This window comes from Lepidochelys olivacea (assembly GCF_965140295.1).
Source record: "Lepidochelys olivacea isolate rLepOli2 genome assembly, chromosome: 24".
NCBI lineage: Eukaryota > Metazoa > Chordata > Testudines > Cheloniidae > Lepidochelys > Lepidochelys olivacea.
In genome coordinates, this window is record NC_140434.1 from 8,083,108 (window position 1) to 8,109,949 (window position 26,842).

The following is a 26,842-nucleotide window of genomic DNA, read 5'->3' on the forward strand; positions in this document are numbered from 1 at the left end:
GGGAGGGAGGGCTCTGTGGCCGCTAGGAGCTATATGGACCCGGGGAGGGAGGGAGGGCTCTGTGGGCGCTATATGGACCTGGGGAGGGAGGGCTCTGTGGTCGCTAGGAGCTATATGGACCCGGGGAGGGAGGGAGGGAGGGCTCTCTGGGCGCTATATGGACCCGGGGCGGGAGGGCTCTGTGGTCGCTAGGAGCTATATGGACCCGGGGAGGGAGGGAGGGCTCTATGGGCACTATATGGACCCGGGGAGGGAGGGGGGAGGGCTCTATGGGCGCTATATGGACCCGGGGAGGGAGGGAGGGAGGGCTCTATGGGCGCTATATGGACCTGGGGAGGGAGGGCTCTGTGGCCGCTAGGAGCTATATGGACCCGGGGAGGGAGGGAGGGAGGGCTCTGTGGGCGCTATATGGACCCGGGGAGGGAGGGGGGAGGGCTCTATGGGCGCTATATGGACCCGGGGAGGGAGGGGGGAGGGCTCTATGGGCGCTATATGGACCCGGGGGGGGAGGGCTCTGTGGTCGCTAGGAGCTATATGGACCCGGGGAGGGAGGGAGGGCTCTGTGGGCGCTATATGGACCCGGGGGGGAGGGCTCTGTGGGCGCTATATGGACCCGGGGAGGGAGGGCTCTGTGGTCGCTAGGAGCTATATGGACCCGGGGAGGGAGGGCTCTATGGGCGCTATATGGACCCGGGGAGGGAGGGCTCTGTGGGCACTAGGAGCTATATGGACCCGGGGAGGGAGGGCTCTATGGGCGCTATATGGACCCGAGGGGGGAGGGCTCTATGGGCGCTATATGGACCCGGGGAGGGAGGGCTCTATGGGCGCTATATGGACCCGGGGAGGGAGGGCTCTGTGGGCACTAGGAGCTATATGGACCCGGGGAGGGAGGGCTCTATGGGCGCTATATGGACCCGAGGGGGGAGGGCTCTGTGGCCGCTTTGTGGGATCTGGGGAAGGAAGGCGGCTGCTGCTCTGCGCCCGTTCTCCCCCAGTTCCCATGGCAACAGGGAAGAAGGCGCTGGAAGGGGCGGAGCTGCGTCCTGCCGGGGCGCGTGACGTCACGCCGTTTGAACGTCCTAGCCGGCAGCCTCTCGTGAGGTGACGTTGGGTCGCTGGGGAAGCTCGCTGGCGGGAGGCGGGGACCTGAGGGGCGAGCGGAACCGACCCGAACCCGCAGCTCGCCTCAGAGGGCGGGGTCAGGGGTCAGTAGAAGAAGCCGCCGCCGCTGCTGCCGCCTCCTGCACGGGGTCAAAGGTCGGTGGAAAGCCCCCCCCCTCCGCTGGGGTCAGAGGTCATCCTAGAGCCACCCTGGGTCAAAGATCAGTGGGGGGAGCCCGCCCTCCATCGCTGCTGGGCCAGGAGGTCACTCCAGGGTCAGAGGTCACTCCGGTGCCCTGGGGCGAAGGTCACCGTGAAGGTCGGGAGGGTGTCCCTCCGCCCCTCTCCCCCCAGTCCCTTAGGACACCCCCCAGTTGTGGGCTTCCCCTTCCTCACCGGTTGCTGCTGCAGCCTGGCCGGGGGGGGGGGGGGCCTGAGCCGCAAGGCAGGCCCCCTCCAGCCCCCCTTTCAGACCAGTGGTGCCGCTCCGAGCCAGAAAGCCCCCTGCTGGCGAGTTAGAGCCTGGCTGGGACTAGTCCGGCCCTTGCTCCGCAGCTCCTGGTGGAAGGGACGGGATTGCCCCCGAATCCCCATCCTGCCTCCACCGAGCGCCGTGGAATTACCCAAGTTGCTGCTAGCGAGCAGTTGTGAAAGCAGCTTCTGGTGGGTCAGCCCCTTCTGATGCCGCTAAAAGCCTGAGGCGAGCGAGTCCTGCTCATTGGACCCGGCTGCATCACCAGCCTGTGTTACGACAGAGATGACATTCGAGGGCTGCGTTGGCAGAGCAAGGCTCAGTGTTTGCTATCTCTGCCCCAGAAGCCATGTGGAGGAATTGTGTTAGGTTGGCAAAGGGGCTTGGTCGCAGTGCAGTCCTCCGTCTGGATCCAAAGGTGTCACGCTGCGGTGTCGTTCGAGGGTTAAGTCCAACAGCCCCATGCAGTCCAACAGCCCCATGCAGTCTGCTCTGGAACTCTGTGGTGAGTATCGCTTCCCAGTTTGAGAGATGCATGAACTGAGCAGGGGACAGGGAGCCAGAAGCCAAGAGGTTTTTAATCTCAACTCTGACCCGGACTCTGTTGGTGGCCTTGGACATATCACTTAAGCCGGTCAAAAGGGGCCACTCATCCACGATGATTCAATTTCTGGGTGCCCAACTTGAGGTCTGCTTTTCAGGGGCACTGAACATCTCCCAGTGACTCTGCAGTTGTAGGTGCTCAGGATTATGCAAATTAGGCCACAGTGTGTCAGCTTGTACTCACAGATGTTGAGGAGCCTAAAATCAGTGGCTAGTCTTAATTTCTCAACCTGTCTGCCTCCCAGTTCCCTATCATTTGAAGAGGGAGAGAAATGTCTTGGAAAAAAGCTTTCCTACCCTTTGACGAAAGGCATTATATAATCGCCAGGTAGTATTAGTGGTCGTAAATTTTGAAAACCATTGAGTTAGATGGTTCAGCTTCCTCCTGTCTAAATCATTTTGTACAGCATGGAACTGCAGTGCAGATATAGGCTTTTAAAGTGAATCTTCTCTTGCCTACCCATCTAATGGTTCAGTTGGCTGAAAACACCTCTGATGCAACAGAGAAGACAAAACGGAAAGAAATGGCTTTTAGTCATTCCCTTATTATCTTGGTGAAAGCTAAGTATGTTTGTTTAAAATGTGTTCTGTGCTAAGAAGATGAATGAGTGACCCTGTTTGCCAGGCTACTGTGAGGAAATGATAGGAATCTGCAGGCAGATGGCTAGCAATTGCAATTATCTGAAAACAATCAGAGGAAGAATTCTTGTCTGGAGTATGAAGCGTTATGAACACCATGTTATAACAAAGCTGCTTTTGCCTTTCTTAAATATAACAAATCAGTATAATCAGAATTTCATTTGCTACATTAAACCTTTTCTTGAGTATCTCATAGGTTGCTCTATGTGATGAATTATGTACCACCTTCACTTCTGTTCCTTAGAACAGTCACAGAAGACTTTATGCCAATAAAATCACATGAGGGCATTTTTAATCCAATTCCTACCTTGGAAATATTTCTATCAGATAATGTGATTAACACATTAGTACTACCTTTGTTACAGGCAGCAGTCTCCTGAATAATAACACACTATAGTATTTGGGCCAAAACTTGAGGTTTGAAGACTAAAGAGCAATAGAAAAGTTTCCACAGGCTTTGATTGTTTTTCTTCAAATGAAGAGTTAATTTTTAAAACCAAACTTTGATCTGCTAGGGTTTGTAACCTGGCAGCAGAGGTGCTAAAATTTAAAGTGATTGTAATCAAAATACGACCACTATTGATCTGAGATGCATTCAGTCAGCAAAGCATCCATAATGACTGTAAATTGGATTTGGAAACTTGTAAGTAAGTTAAGTTTAAAAAAAAAAGGGGGGCATTTCACTGTGAGTCTGTGTTTATACTGCTATATCTTGCCTCCCCATTAAAGTATCCTCTGCTTACTTGGGGACAAAAATTATATACTTATATATTAGCCATTTGCTAATTGCATCCCAGTGCAGGAGGAACTACTGCTTTTCTACCCTGGAAAGAGTGTTCAGAATATTTGGCTCGTTGTGTCTAACTAGAACTAATTTCGCTAGCTAACCGCTGGACAAGGTGGGGGTCTGAAGACTGAGTGTGGACCACACCAGTCTTCAAATATGTGAAAGACTGTTAGAGTACAATGACCAGTTGTTCTCCATGTCCCCTGAAAGTAGGATAAGATGTAATTGGCTTAATCTGTAGCAAAGGAGACTGAAGTTAGATGTTAGCAATCCCTATAGTCAGCAGGTTTTTCTAAGCATTAGAATAAGTTGCCTGGGGAGGTTTTGGAATCCCTATCATTGGAGGTTTTTAAGAACCAGTTAGACAAACTAATACTTAATCCTGTCATGAGTGCAGGGACTGGACTAGATGACCTTTCGAGGTCCCTTCCAGTCCTATGATTCTATGAAACACCTGTCAGGGATGGTTTAGGTGTACTTAGTGCTGCCTCAGTGTGAGGGAGCTGGACTAGAGGACCTGTCAAGGTCCCTTCGAACCTTAGATATCTATAATGACTTATGTGACTCTGGATTTGTGTCGGTTTATTCCGTCTTGTGACTGCTTCTGAAAACCTGTTCAGTGTTCACTAGATAAATAACAGTATCCCATTGTGTCATGGCATGGAAACCTTCTCACAGGAAGTAAATGAAGAATGATGTTTTTCAAAAGGGGATGCAGTCAGTGCACCTTTCAAAATGGTCCTGTTAGACCCTATGCAAAAAGGAAACCCAGCACAAAGCAGGCAGATTGCATTTACGACTGTCTGGATCTCTGCCTTGTCAAATGGCATGGATTAAAGTTTTCATGGTGCTTTGAAGGCTCAAAGTGCTAGATGAATGTTTATCAGGATTATTAGGAGATGGTCACCAGCTTCACGGTATCTCAACAATTTCTTTTCAGACCTGGCTCTCTCAGGCCAGACAGTCGAAGGATTATGCCCTCCCCAACTCCAGCTGGAGCCAGGGCATGATGGATTTGTATAACAGGTTCCTGGAGATGTGTAAAGATGGGACATGGAAAAGGATTCCTTCCTACGGCAATAGTGTTGATCATATACCAGGCAAGGCTTTCTTGTGTGTGTCTTCCTCTGCAATTCTGGATCAAGTATTCACCCTACTTCCTTTATCTTGTCTGGTATGTGTTGGGGTTGCTACTAAAGCCATGAAGAAATGCACTGGTTCACAGGCTTGAGTTTTCCTCCACCAATGCTGGTGTAAATTCAGAATAGTGCTAGCGGGTACTGTTGTAACTGAGGGGAAAATCAGACCCCCTATCTTTACCCTGAGATCCTTTTTTTGTTTTGTTACCACTAACCATCTCACATTCCTGTTGCCACCTCCTGGGTAGAGTGTAAATATCAACCCCAGCTCTGGCAAACAATGTCTGTTCACTCTCCTGTTTGTAAGTGCCTGTTCTGGATCAGACCAATGAGCCATCCTGTCTCTGACAGTGACTAATAATACACCCTCTTTCTCCTATAGCGAATAACTATGCAAAGATGGTAGTTTCATCCCAACCCCAAGCAGCTGACCGCTCAGTTTAGATCCTGAACCCTGAGGGTTGATATCTGTTATTATGCCTCTATCCAGCTAGTGTAACTCCGGAGAATAGTTTCTTTATTTCTGTCCATGACTAATCTTTTTGAATCCTGCCCCTATAATATCTTGTGTCCAGCATTTCCAGAAGTCAGTTACCAAATGTAACATCATAAAATTCCCTTCCCCTTAAATTTCCTTGTGTATTTTGGTTTGGATCTAAACATTCCCCTTCCCTCTGTGCAGTCCAAACTGCAAATGTTGTGGTTATCTGTTTCTCCTGCAACCGTCTCTGTGTTTCTTTCCACACCGCCCTTTAGGCATGGAATATGCTTCCAGTCTGCCAAACCACTGTCCCCTCCTGCAGACTCATGTCCTTGGAGGCGCCCATAGGAAATGAGTCAATAATGGTACATTAAAAACAAAAAAAACCTCTTTCTTCCTTGTCTCCCTTCCTCTGAGCTTCCCATTGCATCCCGTGAACTCTGGGCCTGTCTGTGTTTTGTGGCTGGCTCAGCAGTAAGCGCATTGTCCCAGCTTGTCAAAGGGCAAATGTAAACATTTCACCTGGGTTCTAGTGCAGGAGAACTAGAAAGTGAAACTGACTAGCCGGGCTTTACAGTTCAACCCAATTAAATCTGAAAACCATCCGTAGTGGAAATGTTAGCCTTGTAACATTCTGACTCGTAATAATCCATGGGGTCATTAGCCACACGCGTAAGGTATTTAGGCCCAGATCCACAAAGGTATTCAGGCTCCTAACGTCATCCGCTGAAATTTTCGTGCATCTGGGCCTTCGTTTTTAGCCTAGTGCTGTGTCTTTAACGCCTAACAGCTCTGCACCTTGCCACTCACTTGTTGTCACTTTTCTTCCACCCAACTAGAATCGCTGAAGCTAGCGCCTGAAAAGGAGCAGAAGGAAACCCGCCTCTTCTCCAGAAACATGGATACAGAAGGACTGGGCTTCGAATATGCCATGTTCCTTAACCCATCTGAGAAAAGGATGGTGTGTCTGTTCCAGCCGGGCCCCTATCTGGAAGGGCATACGGGGTGAGGAGGTCCCGTTAATTGTCCTACCGGAGAGTGGTGATCCGCTTAACTGCAATTGACTGGGGTGGGAGAGCAGCAGCACACGGGAGATCATGTTCAACCCTTTCTTAGGTCACCTTCCCAATCTGCCTTTCAGGTTTGCCCATGGGGGCTCCACGGCAACGATCATTGACAGCACTATTGGGGGCTGCGCTATATTTGTTGCTGGCAGGGTGATGACTGCTAACCTCAGTATAAACTACAGGAAGTAAGTAAATTAAGGCTTCTGTCTAGCCTCAGGACTTACCCATAAAATTAGGGGGCCTACGACAGTGCAAAGAGACTGTAAGTGCTTCGGGGCAGGGCCCATCTCCTGGGTCAGTGTTTGGGCAGCGCCTAGCGCCGTGGGTCCACGACTAGAGGTCAGATAATGATAACGTCAATTGCGTCCTGCTCTGGAATGGTTTGACAACTTAGGTACTCTTACGTTTATAGCCCTGTTCATTCAGAAAGATCTAAGTATGCTTCCAGCTCAATCAATGTACTACTGATCGGGCACTCGGGAATCACTCGCCCCTCTACCACATCCAGACAAGCCTTCCTGAGGAACAATGGGCTTGCAGTTAAGGCACTGGATCGGGATCTGGGTTCAGACTCCCTTTAAGACCCTGGGAAGCCACTAGATCTCTCTGTGCCTCTGCTCCCCATCTGTAAAATGGGGACATCACCTTTCTACCTCACTGGGGTGTTGTGAGGATAGTCACATCCTCCTAGGAACTCCTCAGAACAAGAGCTGGTTAGCTTCTATGCTCAGTAGAGCGGTGTGCTATCTAGGATGGCTCTGCAGGCACTGAAGTGACTGCGTGGGTGAGGATGTGATGTCAGAGTAAAAGCTGATGTTAAGAACCACTGCTTAGACTGTCTATGCTCGCTGCGTGATAGAGCTTACGTGTTAAGACTGTGTTCTCAACTTTAACCCGAGCTTAATGAAATTCTCTTCTAGGAAATTTTGGATTGCTTCCCCCACCACTAAAGTGCTGCCACCTCTGGGGTGGAACACGGTGGCTGTTTAACAGCTCGTAGGTGTGCTACTCTATGGCATAGGACAGGAAGTGGAATCTCACTAACAATCAGCTGTTTTCTTCTCGCAGCCCCATTCCGCTGGGCTCGGTGGTCTTGGTGGACAGCAAAGTGGACCAAGTCGAGGGAAGGAAAGTGTTTCTGTCCTGTCAAGTCAGGAGTATCGATGGCCAAACGCTTCATGCAGAGGCAACCGGTAAGGATCATGTGGCTGGCTTTAATAGATGAAGCAGAACCTGTGGACACTTGGCCCCTGGGCAGTCAGGTAGGGGGGCCTCAGACTTTCTGTTCCAGTGGAGATAGCTTTGTGTGGGGAACAGAAACGGTATCTGGTATAACGTGTGCCTTCCCACTCTGGTACCTGGACATGACCACAATGAATAAACTCCTTGTGACGTGGAGTCCTGTTTGCTTCCCCTCCTCCCCCATCTCCAAGAACCATCTGTCTCTAGGTGACCCAGTCTAGATGCTCTGGATGGGTCATCATTGAGGGGTGAGCCAGGGCCTTGTACTCTAAAAGCACCAGCCTCAGCAGCAGCAGGCTCAAAAGTCTGTGAACCAACCACTAGAGGGCAGCAAAGACCTATCAAAGTGCAGTGCTCAGTGCAACCTGCTAGCCAGCCCTGTCTCATTGAAGTCAGAGCAGCTTCTCTGGTGCAGGGCTCCTTGCTAGCAGATCATGCTGTAGGGTTGAGGCCTTGACCTGGTCTCATCACTGCGTAAGGTGCAGGCTGGCTGAAGCAGTAAGGAAATACCCAGCACTGGCCCTTGCTGCTTGCTTTGCAGGGACCGACTGCAGCTCCAAGCCTCTGTCCCTTTCACAACCTGGGTGGAAGCTGCAGGGTCCCCCTACATGTACTGCCCTGGAGAGCTGTCAAAGGACAAACCACTTGGCAAAGCGGAGCGAGGTGGGTGTCTCCAGAAGAGCAGTTGTGCTCTTCCTGTCTGAGAACAGTCCTGTGCCATAGATTGCAGAGCACAGGGCAGACACTTCCTCTCCCTTTGAAGTCCCGGGCCCTGCACACACATGGCTCTCCGATTGCCATGGCTGTTCTGAGCTGACGCTTCCATCCTTTCTTCCGTCCTGTTTTAGCCCTGTTTATCCAGCTGAATTCCACAAAGTCCCTGCAGCAGCAGATGAGCTCCCAGTGAGTCGTCTTGGCCTGTCGGATGACCAGGCTGCAGCCGAGCTCACTACGGCTTCTCCGGTCGCTAATTCTCTGCTCTTATCTCTTCTGTTCTGAAGAGAGAGCTCTGCCCTGGACTTCTCCTGAGTAACAGTGATATGGTACAGATTCTTCTGCATTCATCGACTTTGGGGGGGCCTCTCTTAAGGCCACCTCTGCCCATTGGGCTCCACTACAGCTGTTGTGTCGTCCCACCCTCAGCTGGCCAGTCAGTTTCTGATTAACCTCCGAACATGAAGGTCCCATTCTTTGCCTGCTGTACCGGGAACTGCTGATGGGAGTTGGTGCTGTCTATGGACTTCAGAGACAGTGAGCTTTGCATGTTATTGTGTGTTATCAGGTGTTTTATCAAAGGACAAATGTGCTAAACCCTTGGTCAGCCATTTCCTGCACTGCAAGCATGTAGATTCTCTCAGGTCCTACACATATTTCTTAATGTTATTTCCATTTTGTCAGCCAGCCCTCTTGTCTGCTGAGGAAACTTGCGTGCTATCTTGTGATCCAGCGTGCTGTCTATCCTTCACAGCATACGTGATCTACATGCCTCGGGATGGGTAATGGGTTTTGAAACCTTATGCGCCAGTTCACCAGTACAGGTCTAGTTCTACTAGACAGGGTGATCCAGACCCAAGTTGTATCTTATCCTCTTGGCTGTGACCCATTCTCCTTTAGCATGGAGAAGTGTGGGGGGGAATTTGGCTTCCATGCCTAAAAGGAGGTAACGTGGAACATAAGTCCCTGTCATTGGAACTTAGTGGACAGATCTGTTTAGTGACGTGCGAGCCAGAAGAGAAACCGGCTCCTGCTCTCGTAAGCTCTGCAGAGCCAACTCAGGAATTAAAAAGTAGATCTGAGTCCGATTATGGGATAGATCTATGGCATTGGAAGGCACTATCATGGAAGAGTCACCGCGAAGTTTTGCAGAGACATTTTTAGGGCTGATTGAAAGTTTTCAGTCAAAACCTTTTTCTTTTTCTTGGAAAATCGGGCCTTTGATCAAACAAAACGTTTGCAGAATGCCTCTGCTTTCCACAGCAGCCTTAAGTGTTTTCCATCAGAAAATGGAAGGCTGGAATGGAAATGATTTTGATGCCGAAATGCCGTTCTGTATGGGCCAGGATCCCCAGCCAGATTACGTCTTCCATAATGCAGCGCAGCCATGCAGCTGCCCTGAAGTGGGGCCTGCCTCACAAGGAGACTAGAAGCGTGAGGCATCACAGTAGCATTTCACAATCGCTCTATTTTGTTAGCAACAGATCTTAGTCAGGCCAAATCTCTTTCCTCTTTAGCAGCTTCCTTCTCCAGGGCCCCAATCCTACAATGAGCAGATCTTGGAGCACCAAGTTTGCTGCTGATGTGTGACCTTAACAATCAGTAGCCAGTGCACGGCCTTCTTTCCTTTGGGAGTGAGCTGTCATGGAGGGGTGGGAGGGAGAGGAGAACAGGATGGGGGAAGGCAAACTCCTGGATTCCCTTCTGAACTCTGCCACTGCCTCAAGTGATCATGGGCAAGTCACTTACCTTCTGTGCCTTGGTTTTCCTACCTGTAAAATAAGGGTTGATTAAACTCTTCTGTCCTGGGAGAACAGTGAGGGTTAATTTATCTCTGTCAAGCACTAGAAGTGCTAATTATTTATAGTAGATCTTTAGTTGCGTCTGGGATATCAGGCAAAGAAAACATTAATGGAGGCAGAGGAAGTAATATATACAATCTTATTTATTTTTGAAGTTAACTCACTGCAGTCTTGCTACAGTAGTGAGAGAACAGAAGGTGTTTTGCAGAAGCCTCCTGAGGAGTTTGCTTGTAGCTACCCTTAAAGCTAATCTTGAATGGGATTTGAATTTGCTCACTAAAGAGTAGCAGTGATTTTTGCCTGTGCCCGCCACTGAAAGTTTGTGTTTGTGAGACCCAGGGATTTACACTCCTTGCTATGAAGGGGAAGGCTTTCAGGACAACTTTAAATCCTGAGGGGAAAGGGTTTGTTTGTCTTTTAAACATCTCACCTTGTGGGAAATCTAACCTCAACAGTGTTGTCCTGATAGTGTTGCTTCTCCAATCCTGCAGCTGCTCCACTTCTGCAACTAGATGGAGCTAATCAGCTGTAGGAGCTTATCCCGGAACCGAGTGAAGGAGCACTTTCTGTTCTCAGTCCAGGCAGATCAAAGAACTCCCATATGTTTGGATGGGGGGCGTATGTATTTATTTTAAGTTCTGTAAATGAGCATTCACTGCCAGTAACTCACATACTCTGTGGAGTCACAATGTGAACCAACAGTGGGAGAACTGCCCACAGCTGGCACCATGGAAGTATTAGGGTAGATTGGGCTCTGGCATCTCTGCCATGGTGCTGTTTATCCCTGCTCGGTCTAGACACCAGCATGGTTTAAAACTGCCTGAACCTGAGCTGTGTCCACACTCCTCCAATTACTATACTAATGGTGGGAGAATGCTTCTAAAAATTGTCACCTTAGACACAGCCTAGTGCAGAGTCCTCCATAGGAGAAGCAGAGCATGAAAGTGACCAGGCTAGGTCCACCTTCAGAACTGCTTGAAGAACAAAAGAAAACACAGGGCAGCAACACAGCAAATCGGATCAGGTTGTGAAACTGGAATAATTGTTAGGCTCTCAGCCAGTGCCGAGAATGCTGGTAAGGAAATCTCTCAACAACTGATTGAGGCTCAAACAGAAGGACTCAATCGGGCTGTGACATGAATTGATTTATTGTTCTTCACCCAGTGCGCAGGGTTTAAAAACTTGAAATTTGCTCTCTCAAATATCCCGGTGCCTGGGTGGGGAGTTCATCTTGGTTTTGAGTTGGATTGTTATCTTGTTTGTCACTGTTTGGAGCATCTCCATTTGAAGGGATGGTTTCTGCAATCTAAAAGGGGCATGACCAATAAAGAATAAAGATGTTTATTTTAGAACAGATATGTGCTGGTCCTTTTTATTTTTCTTTCCCCTCTTGCATGGAACTGTGGCCTGGTGAACCTTCTGAACAGCATTGCTTTCGGGTTGTGCTGTTCTGCAGTAAGCTGCCTGGAGAGGGGTGGGTTTGTTTTTAATAATAATTAGGGGTTTCCTGGTCTCTGTTGCTCTCTGTTGTTATTGCAGAAGCACCTAGAGGCACCAGTCAGGTGCTGTGCAGACACACAACATGAAGATGGTCCCCGCCCTAATGAATGGGCGTAAAGTATAAGACGAGAAAGCAGTAGCTACCTGGCTTTCTTATGTGTACTGCCAGCAGTGCCCTCCCTCCTGCCAAACGCTCCGGGATGTCTTCTCTAGGTAATACATCACAACCCTAGGACTCATCCTAGGGTAGAGGTGGGCAAACTACGGCCTGCGGGCCGTATGCGGCCCGCGGGGCTGTCCTGCCTGGCCCCTGAGCTCCTGGCCGGGGAGGCTCGCCCCTGGCCCCTCCCCTGCAGCCACGCCACCACATGGGCAGTGCTCTGGGCGGCAGGGCTGCGAGCTCCTGCAGGGCAGCATGGCGGTGGGGCTGGCTCCGGCCAGGCAGTGTGGCTGCCAGTCTTGCTGCTCTGAGCAGCATGGTAAGGGGGCTGTGGGCGGATGGGGGGGGGGGTGTTCAAAAGGCGTGGGAGTCCCAGGGGGCCTGTCAGAGGGTGGGGAGTTTGGATAGGGGTCAGGGAGCGGGGGGGTGGGGTGGGGTCCTGGGGGGGTGGTTAGGGTCAGGGGGTCTCAGGAGGGAGCAGTCAGGGGACAAGGGTTGGGGAGGGTTGGATGGGTCGGGGAGTCTGAGGGGGAGCAATCGGGGGAGGGAAGTGGGAGGGGGTCGGATAGGGGGCGAGGCCAGGCTGTTTGGGGAGGCACAGCCTTCCCCACCTGGCCCTCCATACAGTTTTGCAACCCCAATGTGGCCCTCTGGCCAAAAAGCTTGCCCACCCCTGGATTGCCAGGCTGTAGTGGACCCAATGTCCAGCTAGCCCAGTATTCTATTTCTGACAGTGGCCAGCATGACATCTGAAGACAGCATCCGAACCCCCCAGTAGCAGATGTGGGATAATCTGCCTCCCCCATCGGCTCTCATTCTGATCCCTAACAAATAGATTCATGAATCCTGAAGCACAAGGCTTAACCTCCCTCCTAAAGTGGTTGATCCTGTGAACTATACTAGCTCTGGCCAGTCCTGTTAGCCATGTCGGTGGCCAGTCCCTCTTAGAATCTACGCGATTCAAAGTGTGATCATCTCTGGCCTATGCTATGCAGACTAGACCTGGCCTGACTGACACACAGGGCTGTCTGTGCTGTACCGGGTGCCCCCTCACTGCCAGTAACTGGAGGCACTTAACACAGTTGTAAAAGCTGGAGTAAGCGCATCCCCACCTTTGTTCTTCTTTCTCAGAGGCTGATCCTGAGGGGAAAAAACAAACATTTGTAGCCTTGATCAAACATGGGGGAGGGTCCGGTCTGCACCAGCCTTTCCACCAGCGTTGAATTACTTTGTGTTAATTGGGTCTCTCTTAACTCAAGGTACGAAGGAAGTATAGTGACGATAAGTCCATGCCCAATTGTTTCCCCGCACACAGCACGACGAGGAAGGTAGTGCTGCCTAGGGGATAGAGCACCCAAGTATGACAAAAAGTGCTGGGGATTATTATTACTACATCATTATTACATGCAATAAAGGCCTTGTCTACGCTTAAAAGTTTTGCCGCATCAGCTGTGCTGGTAGAATTAAAGCAGCAGCCCTGCCTTGTGTGGACACTAGGACATCTGTCTAAGTGCCTATGCTGCTGGAGTGTGATCCGACTTGGGGACGGGAGGTAAGCCAGGCTGCTCTCAAGTGCCCTATAATGGTATTACTGTGTCCACACTGAGGCTTTTATCAGTATAGCTACAGTGGTACAATAGCAGAGCCCATCCCAATGTAATGTAGAACAGGCTTAAGCCTTTTGTATAAGCCTGCGTCCACACTAGGAAAAAGGATACTCCCTTTCCCACGTGTTAACATGCTAAACCCTAGCGAAGACAAGGCTGCTTGTAGTTTTCACCTGTGTTAGCAGATCCTGGTAAACAACCGGGGAGCGTAGGGTTTATTCTCGACCGGTTAATGCGTGGCAGAACGCCAGCCACCCGGGCGTTGCTAGGATTTTGGGGAGAATGAGGAAATATCTGTATTATTTGCTATGAACACGGTGTACAGCTCTGTGTGCGGTAGGGTGGGGTAGGACAGATTACTTGCTATGGCCTTAGATCAAAAGCAGCTGGTAGGGGAGCCAAGCAGGAAAGATTAAACAATGGCCCCAAGACGGGACCATCCCTATGGACTCTGGAACACAATAGCCAGGATTAGAGCCATGAAGAGGTGACTCCAGCTGATGTGGCTGCACCTCCAGAAGTCCCAGCGACACACCCAGGGGAGCGTGGCACCATTGAGAACGTAGTAACCTAGGCAGGGCTTTGCCGTGTGGCTGTTCCCGCCCAGGCTAGGCCAAGCCAGGTACCAATCGCTGGCGATAACCCCGCAGTGAAGACGTACCGTTGTCGATGTCAGCAGCATTCTTGGTGCTGTGCAATACACCCAACTAAAGACACTTCTGGCACCAGAGCCAGAGAACGGAGGGTGCAATGGGGAAGCAGGAGGGAGGAAAACAGGACGCTGGGAGGATTTTATTTTAATATATTAAGCCGCAACAGCGTGTTTTTTAGGCCAGAGCTGAAGTGGGAGAGGGTGGTGGCTGGTAAACAGGGGTTGGATGGCGCTCAGCATGGAAAAGATCTTCTCTCCTTGTCAGGCGCTTTCTGGTACTGCTCCATGGTCTCCCAGGGGAGCAGTGGACTTGTTTTGACCAAACTGGGGAAAGGAAGTTGGAAAGCAGGGATTGGGTTTGCCTTTAAACCTCTGGGGCTTGAGGCAAGGGGCTGCTGGGAACAGCGGATCCCTTTCTGGAGCAGGCCAGCGGATGGGAAGCTGGATGGGCGTGACGATGATCGCGTCGGAAGCCGGAGGTTGGGAGTTAGAGGCTATTGGCTGTAGGAGGCGGGTTCAAAGCCGGCTCGGGTGCATATGGACTCTCATTAAACTCCCTTCTACTATGCTGCCTATTTAAAAAAACCCTCACCAGTGGCTAGGCAGCTGCCGTGCTGTGAGTGCGGCTTTCTATGCAGGCTAATATTGTCTCATTGTCTAATTTCCAAGAGTAGTGGGGCACCTCTGAACATGGGTCAGGCTTCCCCATCTGCTGGACTTTATTCACCTGCTGTCCTACACATCGAGTGTAAGCCTTTTGGCGCAGGGGCTGGCTCTGTTCTGGGCTTGTGCGGCACCTAGCAACGGGCCACTCTGGTCTACCACTGAGGGGAACCACACATTTAGAGAGCAGTGCCTGGTGGGTTTTCAAAGGGTGCCTAACTCCCATGGAAAACAGCCCAAAGGTTTTGTACACAGATGACCTGTTTCACCAGGGCATCTTTCCTGTGTACCTGGCAGCAGCTTAAATGCTTGGGCCAATGTTCAGGGCATGTGAAGCCAAAGCTGAGGAGGTTCGCGCTTATCCTGGGAGTGTTTTGGATGAGGACAGAGGTTCGGTGCTTTGGGAAATCCCATTAGGTGCTTCTCTGCATCTTTAGGCACATAAATACCTTTGTAACCTGGCCTTGGGGCGCAGCTGTGATACAAATAATAGCAACTGAAGATTAGAAGCATAGCAATATCCGGCTGGAAGGGACCTCGGGAGGCCAGCTAGTCAAACTCCCTGCACTGAGCCAGGGCCAAGTAAACCTAGAGCATCCCTGACGGGCGTTTGTCCAACCTGTTCTTAAAAACCTCCAGTGACAGGGATCCACAACTTCCCTTGGATGCCTGTTCCAGAGCTGAACTACCCTGAGAGTTAGAAACGTTTTCATAATCTCAGTCTAACCTAAATTTCCCTGGCTGCAAAGTAAGCCCGTTGCTTCTTGTCCTACCTCCAGTGGACCTGGAGAACAACGGATGGTTCTCCTCTTCACATATTTGAAGACTGTTATCAGGTCCCCCGCATCTGTCTTCTTTTCTCGACACTAAACCTGCCCGTTTTTTTTTTATAACCTTCCCTCACAAGTCAGGGTTTCTAAACCTTTGATCATTTTTGTTTCTCTCTTCTGGACTCTCTCCAGTTTGCCCACATCCTTCCGAAAGGGTGGCACCCAGACCTGGACACAGGTCTCCTGTTGAGACCTCACCAGTGCTGAGTAGACTGGGGAAATGACCTCCCATGTCTTACGTGCGACACTCCTGTTGATACACCCCAGGATGATATTAGTCTTTTTTACACCTGCATCACACTGTTGACTCGTTGTCTACCCCGACTGTGGGCAGCTGTTCAGAGGTGAAATGAGCCTGTTCTCTTAAGCTGGAGCTCATCAGATGGGCGTCACCCTCCCAAAACTTCCCCCAGTGACCGATCCCTTTGTTGGTTGCTGCAGCAGAGATGCCTTGGACTGAATGAGTTAACCCCCCCGCCCACTCAGTGTGCCGCAGCAGGGGCTCGATTTGGGGAGCACGGGGTCAGCTTGCCCTGCTCCCGCTTGCAGATGAACAGGGCGAGCTTGAATGCTCTCACTCCAGCACTTCACTATGGGAAATCGGTGTTGCTCTGTTGAGATCAGCGGCGCTGTGCCGTCTACTTCCCTGGTGCATTTGCCATGGAGTTACCCGACTAGTGCACAGTCTTAACGAGGCAAGCCCTCCTTGCTGAGAGGCCTGTGCTGAATGATCGCTGGAGCGTTCGGCCCAGCAGGTGCTGCGGAGATTCCTTGAAGACATTCGTTTGGGTCTCAGTTCTCAAACTGAGCTCAGCGCCCTCCCCTCCCCCCGTCTTCCTTGTTGCGTGTGCTGTTTGGCTTGTGCGCCTTTCCTGTTACACGTAGAGCAAACACATCCCTCGGAGAAGGGATTAAGGGCTGCGTTAACAACAAAACCAGCTGCTGCTGCTCAGAACAGTGCAGCTTAGAGAAGAACTTCTGGGGCTGGGAGTTTCCAAGGGATATTAGCACTCCAATTTCCGCTGATCTGGGCCCTTGTTTGCCCCGGGCACTGTCTGCGCAATAGGAGAAGGGGAGTTCAGTGGGGCAGCATTTCCAGGGTTTATTTAACCAGACCTCCTCCGTTCCCTGCTGCCAGCCTGTTCCCAACACACACAGCGTCAGCGACGTTGGGAAGAATTTGACCTGTATCAGTGAGGTGGTGACTTAAAAATGGCCCGAAGCCACAGTCTAGGCCAGGGGTCTCAAACTCAATTTCCCTTAGGGCCAGGGCCAGTCCTCAAATCCTCCCAGCGGGCCAGTAAGGTCGCTGAAGATGGTGTTCAGACAAGAAAATGGTTATATTGTATTTTTTTATTTTGAATTTCTTAGCACTAATAAAACTGTCATACAACTGGATACAATTCTTCCCCTGCCAGAGAGGTTTCTAGTGTTTGCCAGACACCCGGCAACGCTTCCGTTCTGTCAGTTTGTTGATGTTTGGCCTCAGAGACGGAGCAGTTGAAACCTGTAAGATTGCAGCAAGGTGGGCATCAGATAGTTGTGTTCGGGATTTTGATGCTGCTGCCATGGCTGACTCTGCCTGGCGACTAGTGATGGTATCGCTGTCCCTCTCCCCCAGCCAATGGGAGCTGTGGGGGGGGGCGGTGCCTGCAGCAGACAGAGCCAGCAGGTGTCTGCCTACGTCTCTCCTCCACGGACTGCAGTGGGGAGGTTCTCGGGCCGCAGATGGCCTGCGGGCTGGGACTTTGACACCCTGATTTAGGCGTTCCTCCTCCTAAAGGTCATGATTTTCTGAGCCCCTGCCCGCCACATGGTGCTGCAATCCTTGCTTCAGGACTGAAAGGGGACACAGGGATGGCTCATTTAGCCTCGTTCATTGACAAGGTTGAAGTCTCGGACGAAAGGCCGCTTGTCTGGCCTCATGTTAACCTCCCTCCTGTTTCAAAAGCATCTTTCCGCCCAGCCGGGGCCGGGGTCCTGCCTCCTGAATGGGAGGCATGAAACTGAGTCACCGCACAGCGGCACGGGAGGGTAGAGCCTAGCAGTAACTTTGCTCAGAAACTCATGCGGTCAAAGGAGTAAGTGTGTGCCGATCTGGCTCAGGCTAGGCCAGATGGGAGCCTACGCTGGTATGTCCAGCTACTGTGCCTATGGTACCCGGCTGATCTCTAGAGCCGGTCCTCCCTTGGCCAGGGAGTTTAGGGGTCTCCTAATATATCAGGCTCTTCAGGCAATCTCCTCTCCCTGCCATAGGCCGAGATCCAGACTACCTGCCTGGGTGGGTGTTGAAAGGGCCACTGTTAGGGCAGTGAAGCCAGGTCAAAGCACATCGTTCCTATGAAGTTCAGCGGCTGCAAAGAGACGCCTATGACGTTCCCTGCTGCCATTAAAGACTCAGAGGATGTCACCTCCAGGTGAGCCCGTGAGCTGGTTGGCAGCCAGAAAGCAGATGCCAATCGCTTGGCAAAGAGAGCAGAGAAGCCAAGCCCAATCTTTCCTTCCCGCAATGGCATCACACCGGCAACTGACCTGGTCGTGTCCCCCGAGCGCTTGGTGTGTTGGGTTTCACTTGCTGCGTTCATCGGCAGGAACACATTAGCGTGTCCCAGTTGGCATTGTGTCCGAATATCGTCCCGAACAGACCCCCATTGTACGGAGCCGGTACGATGCTGCTTGACGCTGCTGCCTTCTCTCACAGTGGACAGAAGCGCCCACGCAATATCTGCGCTGAGCAGCTCCTCAGCTTGACTTCGGTGCCCACCAAGCCCCAGGGCCTGTGTGTATCTATGGAAATGACACAGACATCAGCCTACAGAGCACCTTAAAGCACAGAACGTGCCTCTTCCATCCCAGCTCTGCCAAGGACCTTGGCTGCTACCAGGAAAACTCCAGGGCCTGCTGGAAGAAGACTTTTTCCTCTGGTCTGCATTGGTAGGATGTAGCCTAAGAATGGCCCCACTGGATCAGACCAATGGTCCATCTAGCCCAGTACCCTGTCTTCCGACAGTGGCCAATGCCAGGTGCCCCAGAGGGAATGAACAGAACAGGAAATCATCAAGTGATCCATCCCCTGTCGCCCATTCCCAGCTTCTGGCAAACAGAGGCAAGGGACACCATCCCTACCCATCCTGGCTAATATCCATTGAAGGACCTCTCCTCCATGAATTTATCTAGTTCTTTTTTGAACCCTGTTATGGTCTTGGCCTTCACAACATCCTCTGGCAAGGAGTTCCACAGATTGACTGTGTGTTGTGTGAAGAAATACTTCCTTTTGTTCGTTTTAAACCTGCTGCCTATTAATTTCATTTGGTGACCCCCTTGTTCTTGTGTTCTGAGAAGGAGTAAATAACACTTCCTTATTTACTTTCTCCACACCAGTCATGATTTTATAGACCTCTATCATATCCCCCATCTTTTCCAAGCTGAAAAGTCCCAGTCTTATTAATCTCTCCTCATATGAAAGCTGTTCCACACCCCTAATAATTTTTGTTGGCCTTTTCTGAACCTTTCTAGATCTTTTTTGTGATGGGATGACCACATCTGCACGCTGTATTCAAGATGTGGGCATACCATGGATTTATAGAGAGGCAATATGATATTTTCTGTCTTCTTATCTCTCCCTTTCTGAATTATGCCCAACATTCACCGTCTCAGTGATGTCTGATTTAGTTGGATGATTTAGTTGGGGATTGGTCCTGCTTTGAGCAGGGAGTTGGACTATATGACCTGCTGAAGTCCCTTCCAAACTTGATATTCCATTCTATGATTCTGCAAAACACTGGGGGCTCGGAGGGGAGGGAAATGAGAGATGAACTATTTTGTTTCTATTTCTGTGGATGTTCTTATACCGCACTCATCACCGCAGTATCTGAGCGAGCAGCATGACTAATATCTGTCTCGTGTGGCTTGGTTGCTCATCCTGTCCCCCAGGGAAGATGTGTGTGCAGTGGAGTGTCTGGTTTTGGTAGCACACAGGTGGCTCTGTGGTAGAGAAGGCAGGTCAGAGAAATGTCCCTTGCCCTTGATGGGCCTTAGTTCCTGAGGGAGTCGTTCCACAATCTGGGATTGGCCACCGGAGAAAGTTCTGCTCCTGCTCAGACGAGTACACCATCTGTACGGCACCCCGTGTGTCAGGGGAGCGAAGTTATCGCCCACAGTCTTCATCCTGCGGAGTCAGGCTCTTTCAGCCTCCCCAGGCCCAGGTCATGGAGCGCCTTGAAGAGGAGGAGCGAGACCTTGACTGGGATTTGCTAGTCAGTGGGGAGCCGGCGCCGCGAGCGGAGGATGGGTGCGATGAGCTTGCGACAGCCTGTGTTGCTGAGGAGATGCTCAATGCTCCGGGGTGCTGAAGTCTTCGTTCCCAGGTCTGCCCGATGCTGCAGCAGAGCTGAGGGGTGACCAAAGCAGGACTAAGTGAGGCCAGGTCATCATCCATCAGGGTGGGATGGTGTCTCCTAGTGGAGCAGAAATGGCAGAAAGTGTCACTTGCATGATCCAGCCTCATCCCCCTCCCATAATCACTCCCTTCCACCCCAGGCCAAAATTTTGACAAGGAGGCTTTCGGGGAGGCCTCCATTTCTGGGTCCAGATTCTCAGCGAGCATCTGCAAAGCAAGTTAGAGTCAGAGTCTAAAATCAGCAGGGACCCCCCACAACACTGCATCTGACCTGGGCATCACAGGCCACCAAACCCCACCCACGTCACCCTCGTATGGAGCCCAGCCACCTGGATTAGATGCAAGTCTCACAGCCCTTCAGAGACTAAGCTCATGTGGGCCACAGGAGGCAGAGCCTGAGGTCCCTGCCATGGCAGGGGGTGATGAGGTGAGATGTGCCCTGTGACCCGTGCCACATGCTGGCAGGGAAGGCGAACTTCCTCCCCCTGCACCCAGTCCTTGCCAGTCAGACCCCGGGGAAGATTCTGAAAGTGACAATCCATATGAGACGCTTAACGTGTTCATCGAAGGCCAGCCCGGATCATCATGATCAGCTGCTCTCACCTCCTGCCTGGCCGAGGCCCAAGATTCCTGCTCCAAATCTAGGACATCTGGTTGAGCCAGAAGCCGATCTTTCAGAAGCCATCCCGTCTTGCTCTACTGGCTCCCAAAGATGGTGAATCCTCCCTGTCTATCAGTTAGTGCCCCTCCCTCTGTCAATGCTGGACTGCCTGAAAATCTCCTTTCTTTGTCACCCATTTGCAACACTGAGCCAACTTCAGGCACTCTAAGCAGGTCTGTCTATGGTTTTTATACAGCCCCGATCACCCTCCTCTTGAAGCACCTCCCGGTCTTTAATGTAGTTATTTTCATAGCCTCCGCTGTAAAGCAGGGCAGTGCTCTTAGCTTCATGGGACACATGGGGAAACTGAGGCACGGTGCAACTCTGGGATTTGCCTTGTGTCATGCTGGGAGTCTGTGGCAGAGCGGGGAATTGAGCCCAGGTTTCCCACAAGGCAGATGAGCACCCTAAGCCCTGTTAGCCTTCCCATACCCAGCTAGCTCAGCCAAGAATCTCAGGGAAGGTGCTGCTGTGATCTACCAAGAGGCACAAAGGTTCTGTGCATGTCCCAAACGCAGCAGCGAAATCCAGCCACAAAAGCCTCTTTGTCCTGTGTTATTGGATGTGACCCAGTGCAACCTTGGGCAGCGCGAGGGGAACAAAGCCCTAAGAAGAAGTGGCATCAAATTAGTCAAAGTCTGTCAAGCGTTCGATAAGGGGAGGCAGGAAAGATGCAAACATAGGGTATCCTGGCGCTGCAGGGGCTAGTGAGATGGGCCTGGACCAGGAAAGGGCTAGCATGGGCACTGGAAGGGCAAACTGTCCCCACGCTGATCAGCGGGGACAGCTCTTAGGAGAGGTCAGTCTTCACGGCCCATTCGGCTGCCAACGGACAAAATCGCAACAGAGGTTTTCCAACGTGGCCGCCTGCCCATGGCGTGGGGGCTGAGACCCGGCAACTTCTTTCCCTGAGCAGCCACCGGCCAGCAGGGCCTTCCCATCGCTGCCAGCCGGGGCCGGATTCAAATCCAGCCGCCAACGGCTCGGCGCGGTGTCTCGTTACGAAGCCAACAAATTCTGCCAAGGAACCGCACTGCCCTGCAGCGCCCTACTGTTTGGCCAGCACCGCCCTCAGCGAGGCAGGATGCAGCTCCCTTTGGTGTGAAACCGGAAGGAGCGGGGCCAGGGGATCAGCCTCAGGTAAACAGGGAACCTGCTCTTTGCTCCTTCCCCAGAGGATTATCCTATTAGTGCAACTAACCACTGCCAGCCGGGATTCAACCCTGAGCCTCCTCAGCCAAAATAAGTTATGTAGAGATTACAGGGATTTAGGCCATTATGTTTGGGGGAAAGGGGGAGATATTCACCACTAACTTCAAAAGCTGGGACAAGTGATGTTAGCATGCGGCTAATGTCAGCATGCGGCTATAGTAGGCTCTTATCCTCTATGAGAGTGTGACGTAACTGAGCCGTGCGCTCCATTCATAAGGGCCGTGGAGCCCTGCGGGGAGGGTCAGGAACGCCGCCTTGTCCGATGGCCTCCACCTTGCAGGAGAAGCGGCATTTCAGGGCATCGGGATTGGAGTGGGGAGATTTGAACCCAGCGCCCTGGCAAGCGCAGCAAGCGACTCCAGCAGGGGGAAGAAAACACCCTTTGTACCGCTCCTCCCAGCCATGTTGCCTGAGGCACCCTTCCCTGGTAACACAGGAGAAACAAACTTGATAAAGTGCTCAGCCACGAACTGGAAACAAAGGCATCTTGCCTGCCGCAAGTGGTATCCGTGCTGAGCCAGGCTGCGGCCAAGGGGCTGCTTCCTTCCTTCCTCAATACATGCGTCATCATAAATATCCAGCGCTTACTCTTTATAAAGGAGCCCCCTGCTGGGGAGTGAATCTGCAAGCACTGGGCTCCTTGTCTTCCTTCCCAGCAGCGGGCTAACTAAGAGAGTGACGCTGGGAGCCAAGCGCTATAAACCCAGTGGCAAAGGCTGGTGGTTCCCAGCTGCTCTGGCGAGCGTGAAGCTGAGCTCCCTGCTGAGGAGAGCAGGTAAGGACGGGGGATGTAGTTCTGGGCCAAGCTTTGATCCCACTTTGAAGAGGGAGCTGTTTACACCAGCGAACTTTTCCAGCTTGGCTTGTACAGGGGTGGGAGAGAAAACCAGCCAGGATGCAATGAGGGGCTTTGATGGCAGGTAATTCAGGCCTGGGGTGGCAGGAGAGATGGGGATGGCGGGTGCAGTTTCTAAGCATTTTTTTTTTATATTAGTGACATGACTGATTGCCCTTTGGCGAGGGAGCGCTGGCCGCTCCCCCGGCCAAGGTGTCTGGGGGAGACACACGGCCTTTTAGAGCAGTGCCGCCCCAGGGCTCAGCAGTGCAGAGGACGGAGGGCTCTCCCTGTGGGTTTGGGTTGGGAAACGGAAATCGGGGCCTGCTGGCTTTGCAGATGTGTGTTTGGGGGGGGGAGCAGGATGTGTGGTTTAAGAGCTTTTAAAAATCTCTCATTGCTATTGACAAAAACAGCTCTCTAGGGTGAGGAGAGGACAGGGGCCTCCAGGGCTGGCAATCCAGCCCCTTGCCACCCTCCAAGGCTTTAATTTGCTACTTCTGGTTCTCCCTAGGAAGCTTTTGACTCCAGGCCCGGGATCAGGTTTCCTCTGGAGGGGGCAGCTGCCCAGCGACCTGCTCCCCAGTGGCTGACTCTCTGCCCCCGCTCCCTCAGCCCCTGACTCCACCGAATGTTTCTCTCCAGACAGAGGGCCACGAGCAAGAAGCCGGGTCCACTGCCCACCTGTCCCAACGTCCTCACCCCCGACCGGATCCCCAAGTTTTTCATCCCCCCCAAACTCTCCACCTTGTATGGCAGAGCCCCGGGCGGGAGTCCCGGTTCCCAGCAGAGACCCCAAGGGACCGGGAGCCCAGAGACACACATTGCTCTGATCAGAGCCGCCGATCAGCATGTCATCTACACACAGGGCCGGCAGCAGGACTCTGCGGCCAGGGCAGAGGGTGAGGCTGGCCAGCAGCTCCCCCCTGCCTGCTCCACGCCCCACCTCCTCAGCCCGGGGGGCTTCCCCCTCCTGCCCGAGAGCCCCCACACGCGCCGAAGGGAGTCCATCTTTCACACCGTGTGTCCATCCCACCGCATCTCCCTCGACCTCTCCCCAGAGCCCCACGCCAGGCTCTCGCCCCCGGAGCTGCGGCCCTGGTGGCCCGTCTCCCAGCCTGGCGCCTTGGACAGCGACATGACCTCCTCTGCAGGTGCCTCACCCTTCGGCTCCCCGGTGCTGGGGCACTCGCTCGCCTGCCAGGCCCACTGGGGCCGGCCCCTCTGCAGCCGCACCCCGGATGCCCAGGCGATGGGCCGGGCCAGCTCGCTGTCTGCCGAGGAAGCCAGCTCTACGGACGACAGCCCCAGCTTCCCACGCCGACAGGCCAAGCCCAGCTGGGGGGCAGCGGCCAGGTTGGCCCCGCCACCCTTCTTCCCCTTGTACTTCATCTGCCGCCCCACACCAGTGGCCCAGGAGAACACAGTGGCGCTGAGCCGAGGTGGGCGCCTGCATCTCTCCTCCGAGTACGTCCCGGCCAGCAGGCGCCTGCGTGTCCGGCTGGTCAGCGCCGAAGGCCTCTACCCGCGGCCCTGCGACCCCCGGCACGTCGGCTGCTGCGTGATCCTGCGGCTGCGACCGGGCAAGGCGCAGAAGCAGCGCAGCGCCGTGGTCAAGAGGAGCCGAAGCCCCATCTTCAACGAGGACTTCTTCTTCGAGGGCCTGGCGCCCCATGAGCTGCCCAGCCGCCGCCTCAGGCTCAAGGCGCTCAACGTGGGCTGCGGCGTGAGGCGGGACGCCGTCCTGGGCGAGGCCGAGGTCCCGCTGCCTGCCCTGCTGCCCCCCTAGGGCCCGGCGGGGCCACACGGCCGCAGCCCAAGGCCCGGCACGCTGGCCCTGGCTCCCAGCGGGGGCCTGGGAGGAGGGAGAATGAGAGAGCCAAGGTTCAGGGGGCTGGAGGAGCTACGGCTACGGCCCAGCTGCCCACCCGTCCCTCCCCTCTGCCCCAGCCCCGGCCCTGGATGGACAAGGGCTCGGTGCCCCTGTGCCCCTGGCCCACCAGGCGTGGGGGCGCTCGGCGGGGCTGCACGCTGGCCCGCAGGCTCCCTGTGCAGGGCGCACAGCGAACTGATTGTTTAGTTTTTGATAATGAAAAGGAGCCTGCACTGCATGGGATCCCAGCCGTGGCTGCATGTGGGGCGGGCAGGGGGGGCAGGCTGCAGCGGAGCGAGGGCCAGGGCTTCATGGAGAGAGTGCGTTGCAAGCCACCCCTTGCCCAGCCCCCCAGCCCCTCCCCTCCCTTTCAATTGCCTGCCTCCTTCCCATTCCCCTCCCATTGCCCATCCCCGCCCCATCCCCTCCCCTGCTCTGACTCCAGCGGTTTCTCTCCACCTGGCAATGGGGGGAGGTGTCTCGCTCTGCCCACAACATGCCCCACCTCTGGATCCACTTCCTGCTGCAGGGAGGGGTGGGGGGGGGGTGGGGAGAAGAGACATGACAGCCGAGTTTGGAAATAGAAGAGAAAGCTGACAGCCAGCAGCCCCCTCCTGCCCCGGGGCTCTGAGCTGGGGGAGAGCACAGCCCCTCCTGGCCGGGGTGTGAACCTGGAGCCTCCAGTACTACACGCAGGAGGCCCGACTGCCCGCGCTGCAGGTGATTCTCTAGCAACAGCTCCCCATAGTAGGTTCTTACCCTCTTCTGTGGATCGGCCACTAGAGGGCGACCTGACTCACGCTGCAGGTGCCACAAGGGTAGAAAGCAACAGCCTCTCTCCCCCCCCCCCCCGCCCCCCTGGGGTGGCTGAGCGGGACAAGGGAAGAAAAGGGCCCTCAGGCTGCAGGGGGAGAGGCAGGTGCAGGACGATGTGACGTCTGTGACCCCCCCTCCCCCCCACGGGATGTCAGTGTGCCCCACTCCCGCTCGCTGGGCCCAAAGGGAACGCTGTGCCTGGGGGGCACATGTGCACCCCAATGGGCCTGGCTGGCATGAAAGGGCCAGCCCCCCTCGCCCCCCCATGGGGCCTAAGTGAGGTAAATGGAAGGGCTCCAGCAGGCTTTGGCTCAGGCACCAAGGGGCCTGGGGGACCCTGGGGGACCCCCACCCCCCACCACTGAGAGCCACCCCCTCCTTTATTCCCATCAGTGGGTCTGTGGGGGAGGGCGTGTGGGGCTCAGATTGGAGCTGGGCTGGAGGGGATGAGAACCAGGGCGTGGGGAGGCGTGGCCGGTTTTGTCCCATCCTTTCTGGCGCGAGATCCTTGTGCTGCCCCCAAGCAGGGTGCGACTGCGACATACGGGTAGATCTATGGGGCAAGCGAGGCCCCTAAATCCACCCCTGGAGGGGCAGGGCGTTGAATGGGCAAGATGCCAACTGGCTGGGAAGGATGGAGTGGCTCAAAACCCCAGACTACAAGCAGCTGGCCCATGGGCCGGGCCTGGTCTGGCCTGGCCTGGCCACAGGATAGCTGCTGGCCTAAGGGGGGTCTGGTGTGCCAAGCCCCAGTGGAAAAACGGCAAAAACGGCCTTCAGTGGGATGCCCAGCAGAGGGCACTGCTGGGCAAAGGATCGGCCTGGCTGCAGCTCCGTTCGCCACAGTCTGCCTCGGCCCAGCGAAGGGGAATCAGGTGTGGGGGCTCTTCCTTAATCTGCGGGGGGCAGAGTGGGGCACGGGGAGTCAGGACTCCTGGGTTCCATTCCCAGCTCTGCCACCGGTTTTCTGTGTAGTACTGGGGAGGGCGGGAGAAAGACTCTCTGTGCCTCAGTTTCCCCTCGTAGGCGTTTAGGAGCCAGGACAGGTTTCTATTCCTTGTTCTGGGAGGGGAGAGGGGTCTAGTGGTTGGTGGAGGTGACATGGAATCAGGACTCCCATTCCCACTTACTCACTGTGACCTTGGACAAATTGCTTCCCTTCTCTGTGCCTCGGTTTCCCCATCTGTAGAAAGGCATCCTCGTATTGGGATGATGAGGCTGAATTAATGAATGAAACCCTCCAGTGGAAGATACTAGCAAAGTCAAAGAACACTTGATTGTTTGATTCTCTTTTGAAACCTGTTGAACTGGAAGGAACTGGGCCCCATGAATTCTTGGAATAAACACAGGTAAAGCTGGGGGAATGTTCTCTAACAATGGAGCTAGATCTATTGTGCAATTAGAGAAGAAGAAATCAAGGGAAATAATTTTTAATACCCACTTGTTGCATCTTGTCTTAGCTTGTCTGTGGCTTCTTTGGGGCAGGGACTCTCTCTCAGTCTGTCTGGGCAGCACCCAGCATGACAGGGCCCCGATCTTGGTTACTCTGCATCTGGGCAGCGCCTGGTGCGATGGGGTCCTGATCTT

The 26,842-nt window shown here is 53.5% G+C and overlaps 2 protein-coding genes across 5 annotated transcripts; both read left to right on the top strand.

The window, feature by feature from the left end:
• Positions 1 to 1,082: 1,082 nt before the first annotated feature.
• LOC311512365 (acyl-coenzyme A thioesterase THEM4-like) lies at positions 1,083 to 11,403 on the top strand. Of its 4 annotated transcripts, none has more exons than XM_084613571.1 (7): positions 1,083 to 1,257; positions 1,918 to 2,078; positions 4,543 to 4,702; positions 6,062 to 6,227; positions 6,364 to 6,474; positions 7,358 to 7,482; positions 8,380 to 11,403. In XM_084613571.1, exons 2-7 carry the CDS (start codon positions 1,923 to 1,925, stop codon positions 8,436 to 8,438), a joined length of 777 nt encoding a protein of 258 aa, XP_084469697.1. In that variant the 5' UTR covers positions 1,083 to 1,257; positions 1,918 to 1,922; the 3' UTR covers positions 8,439 to 11,403. The 4 variants fall into 4 exon arrangements, with proteins under 4 accessions (XP_084469697.1, XP_084469694.1, XP_084469696.1 ...); XM_084613568.1 differs by lacking the exon at positions 8,380 to 11,403 and adding an exon at positions 8,073 to 8,369; XM_084613570.1 differs by lacking the exon at positions 8,380 to 11,403 and adding an exon at positions 8,073 to 8,369 and having other exon boundaries at positions 1,921 to 2,078.
• An 11,794-nt stretch (positions 11,404 to 23,197) lies between these two features.
• C2CD4D (C2 calcium dependent domain containing 4D) lies at positions 23,198 to 24,558 on the top strand (the record flags this gene model as incomplete). The annotated part of the gene is made up of 1 exon (XM_084613562.1): positions 23,198 to 24,558. The coding sequence occupies one exon, from the start codon at positions 23,198 to 23,200 to the stop codon at positions 24,353 to 24,355; it is 1,158 nt and encodes a 385-aa protein (XP_084469688.1). The 3' UTR covers positions 24,356 to 24,558.
• Between the last annotated feature and the right edge of the window lie 2,284 nt (positions 24,559 to 26,842).

What these genes read in the sequence shown, in the direction of transcription:
- LOC311512365 (XM_084613568.1), top strand. Translation starts at nt 1,923, where the DNA reads ATGTGGAGGAATTGTGTTAGGTTGGCAAAGGGGCTTGGTCGCAGTGCA. An exon ending in TAGTGTTGATCATATACCAG is followed by an intron (nt 4,703 to 6,061) that starts GCAAGGCTTTCT and finishes CCACCCAACTAG; the next exon opens with AATCGCTGAAGCTAGCGCCT. An exon ending in TATCTGGAAGGGCATACGGG is followed by an intron (nt 6,228 to 6,363) that starts GTGAGGAGGTCC and finishes TCTGCCTTTCAG; the next exon opens with GTTTGCCCATGGGGGCTCCA.